The 14466-nt window shown below is 40.4% G+C and overlaps 1 protein-coding gene and 1 long non-coding RNA gene across 4 annotated transcripts in view; one reads left to right on the top strand and one right to left on the bottom strand.

The window, feature by feature from the left end:
• LOC117957965 (NACHT, LRR and PYD domains-containing protein 3-like) overlaps positions 1 to 11541 on the bottom strand; it is a 12700-nt gene extending 1159 nt beyond the window's left edge. The window contains exons 1-9 of one of the 3 annotated variants that reach the window (XM_034894119.1): positions 11465 to 11541; positions 8695 to 8980; positions 8508 to 8600; positions 4398 to 6264; positions 2676 to 2849; positions 2401 to 2574; positions 1298 to 1471; positions 961 to 1134; positions 779 to 825 (exon numbers count right to left, since the gene is read on the bottom strand). In XM_034894119.1, the coding sequence (XP_034750010.1) occupies positions 779 to 825; positions 961 to 1134; positions 1298 to 1471; positions 2401 to 2574; positions 2676 to 2849; positions 4398 to 6264; positions 8508 to 8600; positions 8695 to 8974 (2983 nt within the window). In that variant the 5' untranslated portion in view covers positions 8975 to 8980; positions 11465 to 11541. The remainder of the gene's footprint in view (positions 1 to 778; positions 826 to 960; positions 1135 to 1297; positions 1472 to 2400; positions 2575 to 2675; positions 2850 to 4397; positions 6265 to 8507; positions 8601 to 8694; positions 8981 to 11464) is intronic. The other 2 variants (XM_034894120.1, XM_034894121.1) reach the window with 2 other exon arrangements.
• On the top strand, positions 324 to 13310 carry LOC117957967. Its single transcript, XR_004659631.1, has 3 exons — positions 324 to 334; positions 9053 to 9062; positions 13194 to 13310. It is a non-coding gene; the product is annotated as an uncharacterized LOC117957967 (long non-coding RNA).
• The last annotated feature ends 1156 nt before the right edge of the window (positions 13311 to 14466 follow it).

Below are 14466 nucleotides of genomic sequence, written 5' to 3'. Positions count from 1 at the left end.
TTTGACCTGGTTTGCTTTTGCAATTTAGCTATTCAGCATTCCCACGCATTTTCTGCAGGAAATGCATTTTCTAGTTAAGTAATGGTTCATTTTTTACAATGTACTGCAACTTTTATACTTGTATTTCACACCTTTGTTATTCAATTTTTGCTGTTTTTATGTTCTCTTTAATGGATGTTTTTAACTGCTCTTTAATGTTTTATGTAAAGCACTTTGAATTGCAATGTTGCTGTAATGAAGAAAGCTACCTTGCCTATACAGAGAGGTGGAATATAAAATATACCACTGGTGATACCTGGACAATGCAATGGAAATGGAACTGGGAGTAATAAAAGTTGCCTTGCTTAGTTATGGACTGCTGCTGGTGATACCAACATGGTTTGGGTGTTTCTGATATGTTGTCCACCTCTCAACGAACTACAGTTATAAAATCTCCACAGAATCTGATTTGACACAGTCCAAGTAACAACTATAACATTACACAATTATTTAGTTATATTATAATCAATAAATTGCATTGTACAAGGGTTTCTAGTTCATGTATTTTTCTATGAATTATAGTAGAGAAATCAAATTTCAGTTTGCTAATTCATTGGTCTGAATTGGGTTTTATTCCCACTGTTACAGATTAAATGTTTACTTTTTTCCCATGTTTGAACTTGAAATAAGTGATTACCCTAACAGACCCAGCCCTGCTTTCCAAAGGTGTCACAGAGTAGCATTCCCACAACAACTCTGTCCATTATTGACTTTTCAGTAAACCTTAATACACACTTACACTTCCTTAGACCAGTTTTCAACCAGCACATTCCGATATGGTCCACACTGGAGAAATAAACAAAATCAGACTGTTATATTTTCTTTTTACAAGCCAAATAAGTAATAACCTTGTGAGATATGAGACAATACTCCTAAGCTCATCAGAGTGACTGAGAAAATGGCTTTAGTTTGAAGCTATACTTGAGAGTGTCCAGTCTCCAGTGTGGATCCTCGAGTCCAGCATAAAGAAGTTTCACTCCCGAGTCTCCTGGATGATTGTAGCTCAGATCTAACTCGCTCAGATGGGAGGGGTTGGCGCTCAAAGCTGAGGCCAGAGAACCACAGCCTTCCTCTGTGACCAGGCAGCCTGACAACCTACACACACACAAGTGTGGTGTTTTAACGTTTTAGAAAAAAAACCTGAAACTACTGCACTATAATTGTATCGCAGGCATGTTTTCTTCAACATTTGGTTTATTTCCTGATATGAAGCTGCTTATATAGCAAAATTAAAATAGACAAAATGAAGATTTCTGACCTGAGAGTTTTCAGTCTACAGTGTGGACTCTGTAGTCCAGTGCAGAGCAGCTTCACTCCAGAATCCTGCAGGTTGTTGTTACTCAGATCCAGCTCTCTCAGGCTACAGGACTCTGACTTGAGAACTGAGGCCAGGTATTCACAGCTTCTCTCTGACATGTTGCTCACATTCAACCTGAAGAATTTTAAATAAAAAAGGTAAATTTAAAAATCATCAAAGAAAATTTCCGATATAAAATTCAGTTTCCTAGATGCTTAGTTCTGCCTTAATTAAAATGCCTATGTGGTCCAGATCTGGTAGTCACAGTTCAGTTCAGACCCCCGCAGCAGCCATATACGCCACAGTTTCGGCTTATTGCACATTGGCCAGATTTGGCCAATACACAGCATGCAGCTTTTATAGTTTTTATATGTTGCACCCAGCATACTGGTTTGTGGGTGTGTTTGGCTTGTTTATATGTGGGCCACATTTGAATGACGTAGGGAAATATAAACTAAAATGATACTGCAACTAGTACATTTTTCAAAGGAGCATATAACCCATGGCAGTGTTTGACTGTCATTTGAGGTCCAGCGTTGCTAGGACTTACACTAGACCTTCCTCCACAGCACTGCGAAGAAGGGTCTGGCTAATCCACACAGCATTCCGGGATGGGAGATAAACCTACTCTGGTTTATTGGCATTTCTTTAAACCAATCACAATCGTCACGGGCTGTGCTATGTAAGTACCGGGAAAAGCCACAACGTTGCTGCAAAATAGCCTCGTGAAGGAACTTGTTTTGGTGGAACATGTATGTTCAAAAGTAGTTTTAGTCGTGCAACAGAAAACTTAGATTGGACAGATAGTCCTCATAAATCCACTGTTTGTGTGTAAATAGAAAGTCATGGTTTAATTATACTTGGTATATCTATAAACACGCTCTACCATGTCCCCTTCTGCTGCCACCCCCACTGGTTGCCAGATGCTGAAAACCAAATCATACTACTCCAGAATTATCATATTTCTTAGTTCATGATAATGTCCAAATGTAAAACTGGATTTCATCAACTTTTAACCCGCTCTGATTTAAAAGTCTTAAAACTGCATTTTCATGAATGTTAACCTGAGTGTTTCCAGTTTACAGCATGGACTCATCAGCCCAGCAGAAAGCAGCTTCACTCCTAAATTCTGCAGGTCGTTGTTACTTAGGTCCAACTCTCTCAGTCTGCAAGACTGGGACCTGAGAACTGGGGTCAGAGCTTCACAGCTTCTCCAGGAAAGTTGACAGCCACTCAGTCTAAAAAACAAACCAGAAACACAAATACATATACATTTACTTTGTTATAGTAAAACTTATGATAGAGCACAAACATAAAACTTGTAAAAAGCTGAGCTGACCGTAGAGTTTCAAGTCTGCAGTATGCACTTTCCAATCCGGGAGAGAGAAGCTTCACTCCAGAATCCTGCAGGTTGTTGTTACTCAGGTCCAGCTCTCTCAGACTGGAGGATAGGGTGCTGAGAACTGAAGCCAGAGCTTCGCAGCTTCTTTCTGACAGGTTACAGCCATTCAGGCTAAAGGAGAATTATTGACAAATATTAATATTAAATATCAGCCACAAACTACAAAATACCTTTACAATCCAGACATATTGTCATGTCATAGGTGCAGGAGAAATTATTTTCTCCTGCACCTAAGCTAAAACAATAGTTTAATTAGTCTGTAATTATTAACTAGTAGGTGATCCCATTTTGTATTTTTCTCAGTAGAAGTTGAAGAGGGTGGGTTTGGAAGGGGGCCTGGGCCATGGTAAATGGAAATTTTGTTTAAACACACAATGCATGGCAACCGTGTAGTTTGTAGAAATGTTGAGGCCAGTTAACAAGTAGAAACATTCAATTTTTTATTTGTTTGTTTCCACGTATCTCAATTTTTGTCTTAAGAGCCCAAGGAAATTTGTATTGTCTTTGGATATACAATATGTCAAAAAAAATAAGTAAAATTACTGATGAATGTGATGTATTTTATTTAGCAAAATTATATTGCGTTGTTTATACCAGTGCAATTTTTCCTTGATTTCTAAGCAGACTTTCTATGCTGCAAATTTGACCAAAACATCCCCCGGTCCCCCCCAGACTGATTATCGGTCCCCTCCCTGTGACACCCTGCTTAAAAAAATCCTGGAATTGTCCTTGTCGAAGAGCATTTTTAAAAGCATATTTTAACAGGGATCAAAGATACAAACGTATTACTCCTTTGCAGGGGTGAAATGTAACTAAGTACATTCACTCAAGAACTGTACTTAAGTACAAATTTGAGGTACTTGCACTGTACTTGAGTCTTTTCTTTTCATGTTGCTTTCTAGTTCTACTCTTCTACATTTTCTGAGAAAAACATTTCATTTTTAACTCAACTACATTAATCTGACAGCTTCACTTACTACTAGTTACAATGTTACTAGTTACTTTACAAATTAAGAGTTTTGCACACATAAACACATGTAGTTTACAAATTGCAATACTTTATTAGAAGTTAAACTACCCAACATAATGCAGGCCCAGTCCAGCTAAAAGGATTAGCCAATTAAACACATTCAACTAAATTAAAGTTTGATTGTTTCCAGTTTCAAAAATATGAAGATGTGTCTGCTTTGAGCACTTTTAATACTTTAAGTGTATTTTCCTAATTTTCTGACTGGTCAATATTAAAACAACAAAGAGTGTTGGTTGGATTAGAATGCTGGTCCCCTTACTCCCAGGACATGAAACACACATTTCCTGGGTGGAAATCTCGTGGTTTCCCCTTACTTTCACCCAGGACAAAAAACTCCCTTCCCACTCTGGAAAGCCCTGTGTTTATTGATACATCCATCCACCTCAACCTCCACTCTACGAAGACCTGAGCCGTTTTATTCAGCAGCAGTAAATGTGGTGCTTGCAGCAATAAACATGTGGACTATGAACAGGTTACAGTGCATTCCTTTTCATGGCTAAATGTATGAAGTGAACAGCCTGAGCTAGCAATGTAAACTGTGACCCTGCCAGGACTGTACAGTAAATAGCTATCTTCTGTCAGAAATTCATTTCATAAAGTTAAATATTTAATGTTGTCTATATACTTACAAGAATACATTAGAGTTCTTGACCACTGGCAGCAGCCTGAGGAGACCTTCTTCTGAAGCAGAGTACTTCCTGAGGTCGAACACATCCAGATCTTTTCCTGATGACAGTAAGATGAAGATAAGAGCTGACCACTGAGCAGAAGAGAGTTTGTCTGTGGAGAGACTTCCTGAACTTAGGTACTGTTGGATCTCTTCCACTAGAGAATTATCATTGAGCTCATTCAGACAGTGGAACAGGTTGATACATCTCTCTGGAGAAGGGTTCTCCCGGATCTTTTCCTTGATGTACTGCACTGTTTCCTGATTGGCTTCTGAAGTACTTATTGTCTGTTTCAGTAGGCCTTGTAGGCTATTCTGACTGCTCTCTAGGGAGAGACCCAGGAGGAAGCGGACGAACATGTCCAAGTGCCCATTTGGACTCTTTAAGGCCTTGTCAATAGCCATCCTTTGGACCTCTGCTATAGATGGTTTGCTGAAAAGCATCTGCACACTTTGGAACTTGAGTTGTTGTTGCACCATTACATTTTTGTTCTTGTTAATGAGTGACTGCACCACATAAACAGCTGCCAAGAACTCCTGAATACTCAGATGGACAAAGCTAAACATCTTATGCTCATCCTTGTCCTTCAAGCGGCGTTCCTTTTTGAAGATCTGCGTGAACACTCCTGAGTACACAGATGCTTCATTGAAATCAATGTCACTCTCTTTGAAATCTTTTTCATAGAAGATCTGGTTCCCTTTTTCCAATTGGTGATAAGCAAGTTTTGCGAGTGCCTGAATGTACTGAATGCTCTTCTCTGTGCCATACTTTTCTTTCGTCTGTCTGATGTGAAACATCAAGAATTCTGCGTACAACTCAGTCAGGGTCTTGGGCAGCTCTCCCTTGTCACTGGTTTTCAACACGTCCTCCAGAACTGTAGCAGTGATCCAGCAGAAGACTGGGATGTGGCACATAATGTGGAGGATCCGGGATGTCTTGACGTGAAAGAGGATTCTGCCACTAACCTCCTCATCTCTGAATCTCTTCCTGAAGTACTCATCCTTCTGTGGATCAGTAAACCCTCTCACCTCTGTCAAGATGTCAACAAAGTCAAGAGGGATCTGATTGGCAGCTGCCGGTCGTGTGGTTATCCAGAGGCGAGCAGAAGGCAGCAGTTCCCCCTTGATGAGGCTAGTCAGCAAGACTTCTACTCCAACTGCCTGTGTCACATCAATGGTAGGATTTTTGTCATCAGTAAAATTGAGCTGAAGGCGGCTTTCGTCCAACCCATCAAGCACAAACAGAAGTTTGAATTTACTCTTGTCATAGTTGGTGTTTCCTGAAGCCTGTAGTTTTGTGAATATGTAATTTAGATCCTCCTGCCGAATGTCTTTGGTTTCCAGAATGCATTTGTGAATGAGCTCGGCCAAACAAAAATGTCTGCCCTTCAGTAAATTCAGCTGGCGGAAGGTGAAGGGAAATGTGAGATGCACATCTTGATTGGCTCTTCCTTCAGCCCAGTCCAGGATGAATTTGTGTACAAGGAATGTTTTGCCGATTCCTGCAATCCCACTGGTCAGCACTGTTCTCACAGGTGTGTTTTTTCCAGAGGGGTGTGTGAAGATATCACTGGGTTGGATTGTTTGCCCTGTTCCCACTGGTTGTCTTGGTGCCATCTCAACCTGCCTGACCTCATGCTGCACACCGATGTTTACATTAATCCCATATGAGAGGGAGAGCTCTATGTAGATGTCATCTAGATGTTTTTTATCCATCCTTTCTGTCCACCCTTCTTGTGCACACATAAACCTGTCCTGGAGGTGTGATTGGAGTGTGCAACGATTTAATGCAATGAATTCTGGAGGGTCTGCTTCTGGCTCCAGCAAATCTATGCAGAACAAACAAACATGAAATTAAAACAAAAGTATCACTCTTTATATCAACAAACAGATCATGTTATATGGGTGAGGGAGACCGGTAACAAGGGAGGACCTAAAATGCAGACAGTTGAGGCAGCAGGATGACTTCAGTGGTCAGGCAGTTTGGGAAATTGTCTTATGTGTTCAGATGTGCCAGATGGGGACCCGGCTGTGCTCACATATGTGTTTCCACACTTGACACTTTAATGCTACCTGCCTGATCTGATAGTGATTGGAAATATTTAGCACAGACATAATGTTATTCCTGTGCAATAGGTGCATCCAAAATGGCACTTGTTCGAGAGAGAGTCATCTTCTTTTCTTTATATTTAAGTCTATTTAGTGGGAGACAAGAGTGTGTATTAGCTGGGCCCCAGCCTCTTGTTTTTATTGAAGACTAGCCACCAACAGAGCTAGTTCAGTAAAAAAAAAAAAAATTAATTTTATATACATTCTTCACATCCTTGATTCTATTTTCTCATGCATTGGTGTGTAAGTGACTAATGTTGACAGACATGAGCAAGAACACTGTAACAGGCAGCCTCAAACCAGGCTGCTATGTAATCCACTTTAGCATGGGGCTGGCCAAAAAAGATCCCAATGTGAGCCAGATCCAAGCTTGAAGCGTACAAACTTGACAGGTAATGCATCCTGGCATGATTGAATGACAAAAGTCGCAATGAAAAGACTGTATAACAACGGGCTAAGGAATCTAGGATCTGGGCCTGTGTGTAGAGGCTGATGAGGGAATGAGATGCAGATGAGGACAGGGGGCGGGGAAGGCCATGCAATATGCCTTTTCCCGACATGTTTTTTTGAAAACGGTAGAATAAAGTAAAGCATCCCCTGCTTTATTGTCTATTATTATTATTGTCCATAATTTACAAAGTGAACATACTGCTGTATTGAAGAAAACCTTTCTGAATAAGACCATGAAGTCATTCTTTTTGCAACCAGTACGCCCCCTGCTGGAAGATAGAATGTGGGTTTAAAGCCTCTGAACACCCATACAGGTGTTTTTAGTTGTTCTGGCTGATAAGACTCTGCTCAGGTTGAAGGTGGGTCAGAGCGTTAAACGGAACTTAGTAGATCCCAACTTCTTTCCACCAATAAGGATGATAAAGCTGGAACTTGTCTTGCGCTCACAGTCCACAATGTCCTTGAAAAGTACCAATCAGACAGACTAACTGAAAACACCTGTGTGGCTGTTCAAGGCCTTTAAGGCACTTGTACATTGGCTTCATTTTCAGACCCCAATTTTTTGTCCATTATTTTAACAGTCTATAGATGACCCAGGTAAAAGTCACCATTCTAACCAGCCAATGATCTTCAAAGAATGCAAAAAAAATAAATCAGCATTGATTTTGTATTGCAGTGTAGAGTTACTCATATTTTTATGTAAATAAATACATTATATTAATGTAATATAAACAAAAGTATAAAATGTTATTCATTCATACATAACCCTTGGATGATTTAGATGCTTACTATAAAACAATGTTAATGATGCTGCAAGTGTTACGCCTTTTTAAAGGGATAATACAACATTTTATGAAATAACACACACAGTAAGGGGCCTATTTAGACCAAAAGCGGCAACGGCACTGCTGTGCTCTGAAACCCATTGTTTCCAACAGGTTTTGTCATGACGGCAATTTGTTGTGTTGAGTAAATTTCCAACAAGCTTGTGATTCCACAGTGCTCAGGGGGCCATGGATGTGCACTATACCTAGTGATGAGCAGAGAGTGGCATTAATCTTATCATCTAACTTTCGCAAAGCAAATAATTATGTATTGATATACATAATAAGTTTTATAACATCAACATGCGTTCCCTCAGCTTGCCTATGGTCCCCCAGTTGCTAAAAATTACGATAGGTGTAAACCGAGCCCTGGGTACCCTGCTCTGCCTGTGAGAAAATGAAAGCTCATTTGGGCTGATCTGGGATTTTGCCCCTCATGAGGTCATGAGGGGCAAGATTTATATGTGCCGTAATAGCACATACAAAGGAAAGCTCATTGTGGGACTGGCTCTAGTGGCTGTAATTCTGCACCAAGTCTGAATTTTGGGCAAGAGACTTTAGATATGGTATCAGGGGACCACTAAGGTCTATTTAAAAGCATCTAAAGAGCACCACATATAGGGACCTTTAACTGCGCAGATTCGGATTCAGATGCTAATTAAAAATGCCTAAACTGAGAGGAGCTTTACCTTCAGTCTGGCTGTTGTTGGTGGAAGGGTGAGGAAGAGAAGCAGAACATGCTTCGCTGCTCTCTGAAATTCCTCCAGAAGCCTGCACAACTTCTGAGAGATGAAGAAAGAAAAAATTATCTTTGAAAACCTTCATTTTACACAAACTAGTAGTTTGGTTTGTTACATTGCAGATGTGATGACTTACGTTTGGGTCCTGGGCCAATGTTGGACAAATTCTGTACCAGATCATTCCTGTTGATCTTTGTTAACACTGTCTTGGTCACCTGCACAGACTGTTCATTGTAGGTCTGCACTATTAGGTCCAGTGTGTCCAGCTTGTCAGCCTTCTCTAGGCGGCACTTCGGGATGGCTGGCAAGTCTTCCAGGATTTCAGCCTGCTGTAGGAACCACTTGAAGATCTTTAGCTCCTCCTGTCCCAGATCGTCCAGTGTTTCCAAAAGCAGCTCTTTAATAGCCGCCATCATTGGTTCCTGTTTATTCAAAGGATGTTTTACGTCCAACAACAAGATGATCAAAAGGGAATCAATGGCATTGGACTAGAGTGTTTTTAATGTGTGGATTGTGTTTGTCACTGTAAGGCCAACGGTCAGCTGTAAGACACCTGCAAGGATTTTAGGCTATGTTGCTAAGATTGTGTACTGATTAAATATCTGTTGTTGTGTAGTCAAGTGGAGATTAAGAATGTATTTTGCTTTCTTTTTGCTTTGTCAAAATAAGTACATGTGTATTTTTCAGTTAAGTTCGCAAACTGGGACATTCCCTGTCTTCATTTACTATACTTTTATAAACTAGTAAAGTCCCTATTCTGACTTCAATGTAACTACTTCTTGAGTATGAAATAAGCAAGACCTGAATGCTTTGGGTACACTGTGGGTCAGGATGGCATAATAAGTGGTGCTGACAGCAAAAAGAGTGCTAACAACACCAAATTTCAAAGGGAGGGACTCACATTCACAAACATGATTGCGCGGTCAACCTGGCTACCATTGCAATGAATTATGAACTGTAAAAAATGGACAAAGCTTCCAGGTCTGAAAAGTTGTTGCAAAAAGAAGTCTTTTTCTATGGAGGTCTATGGGAAAATGACCCTTGGTTATCCATAATGAAATACATGATGTTGATTTAGTTAAATATGGTCCCATTTATTTTTAAAGAGCGGATAAAGCATGGGATGCTTTGAGGCATGGCTTCTTGCTGACCTGTCAATCATGACCCTCTTTACCAATTAGCTTATAACAACGCAATTGCGACAATAAACGACACTGGCTTGGTCGCATCAGCCTCTCCAGCTCTACTCCAAAAATCGAAATGTCCAGTTTCAAAAAACCAAGATGGCGATGGCCAAATTGCCCAACTCAAAACAGCAGTCCAAAAATCATTGGGTGACGTCACTGCTGCTACGTCTGTACAAAGATCCCCATTTCTTTCTCATGTTGACACTTTCCTCCCCCCTGTCTTCACCCTGTTTTTGCTTCCACCCTAATTACCTGAAAAAGTTCACCTGGTCACTCCTTCTCAGCCAGTCTTTTCTAAACCTTCATATGTGGTGGCAGCTGGTAAGATGTAGTTTGCGTTGCACTTTATTTCTTGATAATATGTCTGGCATTTGCATGAGAGCTTTCTTTATCAGCCTATTTTATGACGAACATGTAAGAATATTGACTCAGTTCTGATTTCTTTTGTTTCTTCCTAGATTTTCCAACCCATGTGCCTCTGTTCTGTTATACATCATTTTCTTCATTCAGTTTCATTAAATAAAACTTCTGTTGAATGCACGAAAACTTCTCTGTGGCTCAGTTCATGGATTCTGACCGATTCCTCATGACAATGGCAACCAACTCAAACTGAACTCTCCTTTGTCTTTTTTTTTTTTTCAAGTTTATGCAAAGGATAGACAAACTTTGATTACAAGACACATACAGTAAAGGGAGGGTAATTTTATTCTGTTTAGGACTACATTAATCCACTTGTTTGCTATGTTAATGTCTTGAATGCCCAGTTAACCACGTCACTGGCCTGAAAAAGTGTTTCATCAGCCAGCTTCACAAATCGATTACTGTCATTACATCTTCATACACATGGGCCTCTGTACGTGTGTACATATTCACTTTTTTACTTTATATCATATCCCTAAATCTCATTTGCACTCTCAGATTTAGATTCTGCTTTTACTTTAGTGTTATGTGTTTGTTTTTTTGTTTTTTATGAGCCGTGTTGGAGGTGCTTGAGACTTTTTATTGCATGAGACTACTTCTGTTGTGCACGTGACAAATGTGAACCTTGGTTGGGCGTAGTAAGGCATGTTCCTTATAACTGTCAGTGTGCAAGTGCTTTGTTTGCGGTTTACATGGGCAATTGCATTGCAGTGTTTCACATTACTTGTTTGTAATGGTTCAGTTTTATGTCAGCAAAATTTACATTTAGGGAAGTAAATCAAAAGGGAACTAAAGTCATTATTACAAAGTGTTAACTCAAATTTAGCAGTACATTTCACATTGTCTAATATAGGCTTTTACATGGTTGCAACTTAAAAGAAATTCTTAACACTATCAGCATATCTGCTGGACAGTCTAAGGTTAACACTGTACATGTCTTTCCACTGTGGAATCAGACAAACCCTAAATGTTTCGTAGAATTTGGGTGAACTTGAGTGAGCACTTTGCACAATATTAGTGGCAATGGTTTAAACACCCTTTCAGTCAAAATCAGAAATTCACTCATAAATTGGCCCACTTTGCGCTGTTGTCTCACATCTCACTAGTATTGTAACATGTCACACATTGTCTCCCTCATTCGTGTAACACCAAGAATAACATGAAAAATAAAAAATGGATTCAAAGGTTCTGTTTCCCAAAATCACAACTCAAATGAATATTTAAATACACATCTGCTCATGTCAACTTTATATAACTATAGAATAAATGTTAATTTGTTTATTAAACAAAACAACTTACACCCAAATGACAAGATTTTCATTCCTCATCTGTAGAGAAAATACGCTGCTGTTACTTCCTCAAAACCTCACTCTTTAGAGCAACAAGTTTAAAGTCTGAGGTAGACAAATACTAGTATTATTCCCTGAGTTCAGCCTTCTAGGCAATGTTTCCCTGCACGCTGTTTACAAGCCCTGCCCATATACTGTATAAAAAGTATTCAAAGTCTTGTAAATCTGCCATTTAGACAGGTACCTAACAATGTTATTATCTAAACCCTTAACCTAACATCTATCTTTTTGGACATTTTAGGCCATTATTGTATAGGACAGCTGAAGATGTGAGAAGGGGAATGACTTTCAGCAAAAGGCCGCATGTCAGAGTTTGAACCTGCAGCCGCTGTGACAAGGGCTGAGCCTTTGAATATGGGGCGCCTGCTCTACTGGTGAGCTATCCAGGCACCACAATCATCTCACTATCTTAAGTATTTAATTAGTATTTACCATTATTTATTATCTTGTTGAAGGGTACACAGAAGGGAGGACGTGTTGCCTGAGAGGCTTAATTCAGGGAATTACAAAAATGTGGAAGTTTTTTCTCTTTGTCCACCAGATGGGGAACTTTGTCTGAATCTTCTGCAGACTTAGCTTCCCTTTTATTCCTGTGGTGGACTTTTCAAACCTGAGAGCAATGTATTGTCACTGTCACATGCTTTCTTCTGTTAAAGAATTATGGTAATATTATACCCTTTAGGATGTGCTGTACTTGTAGAGTCATTGGGAGAAACAATACAATATTCTGAAACAGAAGAAAAGTTTTTTTTTGTATTTAACTCATAGTTAGTAGTTACAGTAAAATACTTGTACTTACACTATGAGAATTCTGTGTATATTCCAATCCATTTAGATTGAATTAGGTATTGATGATGCAAGCAACAATGGTAACTCCAGTGAAATTGTTTGAAACTAGTTAGTGAGGACAAGATTAGGACTGGATTTAAAGCTGATTCTGGTTTCCAACTTTGCCCCAGTTGTGTCTGTTAAAACATGGACAGAGACAACTTCTCTCTGTTGATGCTTTATTACAATCAAGCATCAGTACAAACATGGGCATGGATAGCTCTGCTATGGCTGTGTTTGTGTGTGGTTCTGCAAAGAATTAAATAACATTGCAAAGGCTACCAAACGAAATGCAGTCATATGCTGAATATGAAATAAATATGTTATTGTAAATAATAACAACAAACTCACCAATAATTACATTATTGTAATGCAGTTTAGCCTAACTGTTGCAAAAGTCCCAGATGACCTCCCAGTAGTCCTGATCATTCTCCTCTTATACCCGCCCAACAATGGCAGTATCACCAGAGAACTTCTGCATGTGTCAGCAGTTTGTGCCTGAAGTTCGCTGTACACAGGGTAAAGATAAAAGGGCCGAGCACTGTGCCCTGTGGTGCTTCTGTGCTGCTCATCACTACATCAGACTAACAGTCCTGGAGCCTCACATACTGTGGTCTGTCAGTGAGGTAACTGATGGTGGGGGTTAGCACCAGCTCCCAATAGCTTCCCCCAGAGCAGCGATGGTTGAATTGAATTACATGCACTGGAGAACTCAGAACCCCCAACCCTCCCCGTGTTCTCCAGGTGTGACAGATAGATAATGGCATCCTCCACCCATATGCCTGGCTGTTAAGCAAACTGTAGGGGACCCAGTTGTGAGTTAACCAAGGTTCTCAGGTTTTGCAATACAGTCCTCTCCAAGGTCTTCATCAGGTGAGAAGTTAAAGCTACCAGTCTGAAGTGGTTGATTTTCCTGGGATGCGCAGTTTTAGGTACTGGGACCATGCACAGTCTTCCACAGGACTGGAATTCGCTCCAGACTCAGTCTCAGGTTGAAGAATTGCAGGATGACTTCACGAGAAAAGGATGGGGGGAGGGGTGTGAAACACACATGAACAAGGAATCAAAAGCAGTGGACAGGTGTGAATTTGGGGATGCTGATGTCTCAGAAGCCCTAAGAGGGGACAAGGTGGTCCGCAGTGACCAGAGAGGAAAAGGTTGAGTCACTGACCGGTCTGAAATCTGATTGGAGGAAGGAGGAGAGGGGGTAGAATCAAAGTTATTGAAAAAAAGAATTGAATAACTATCTCTATCACGGTCACCAGAAACTAAGGCCCTCCCACTGTCTTTGTTTTGATAAGAGATTGTTTTCAGTCCCCTTCAGACAACCTTTGTGTTGTTTTTTGTTGTCACTTCCATACGGTTACTATACTAGATACCATATAGGAAAAACGTGATTAGTGGCTGTCGGACTGTCTGGAGAGGTCGGTGACTTGAGTCTGTTCGGTGTTTTCCATGCCAGTGTCAGTCGGAGGAGCCGTCGGCATCCGCTTTGTCCGTTTGGACTTGTTGAATCGGCCAGTGGGCAGTTGGACTAAATGACCAATCAGATTAGTGGAGTAGTAGCCCTTGACTAGCAAATCATAATTGTATTTTCTTCCGTTCAGCCAGTAATGACAACAATGATCCTTCTTGATTACTATCAACACTCTGTGATGAAAACAATGACTGATGACAGCATGCTCTGTTTTTTCTAGCTCTAAAAAGATGTTCGGTTGTCATTGTTTGGGCAACGATACAGATTACTGCCGCCTGCTGTTATGGGGACGTATTTCGTCTTGCGCATGCGCAGAACGTACGCTCAATTCAGCTGCTTCGGTGTGTTCCGAGCAATTTTTGGAGAGACGGGAGCCGACTGATCTGTCTAACTGCCTTTTCTGCCAACGGTCGGGCCATTGAGGAGGTGTGTCAGAGCCTTTACAGTGAAGTTACAGTCATTACTTGGCTGCAATGACAGAAACGCCAAGTACGCAGATGCAAAAGACTTGGAAACAGTGACCAATCAGAGCAGAGCTTTGGGCTTTTTCAGTAGAGGGGGGCTTAAAGATAGACGCTTAACAGAGTGTTTTCAACAGAGGGTGAATACACAAGAATGTGTCATTTGAATATTAAAACATTGTCTAG

The sequence above is a fragment of the Etheostoma cragini genome, chromosome 15 (genome assembly GCF_013103735.1).
Source record: "Etheostoma cragini isolate CJK2018 chromosome 15, CSU_Ecrag_1.0, whole genome shotgun sequence".
Taxonomy (NCBI): domain Eukaryota; kingdom Metazoa; phylum Chordata; class Actinopteri; order Perciformes; family Percidae; genus Etheostoma; species Etheostoma cragini.
This window is presented reverse-complemented; position numbering and strand designations above follow the sequence as displayed.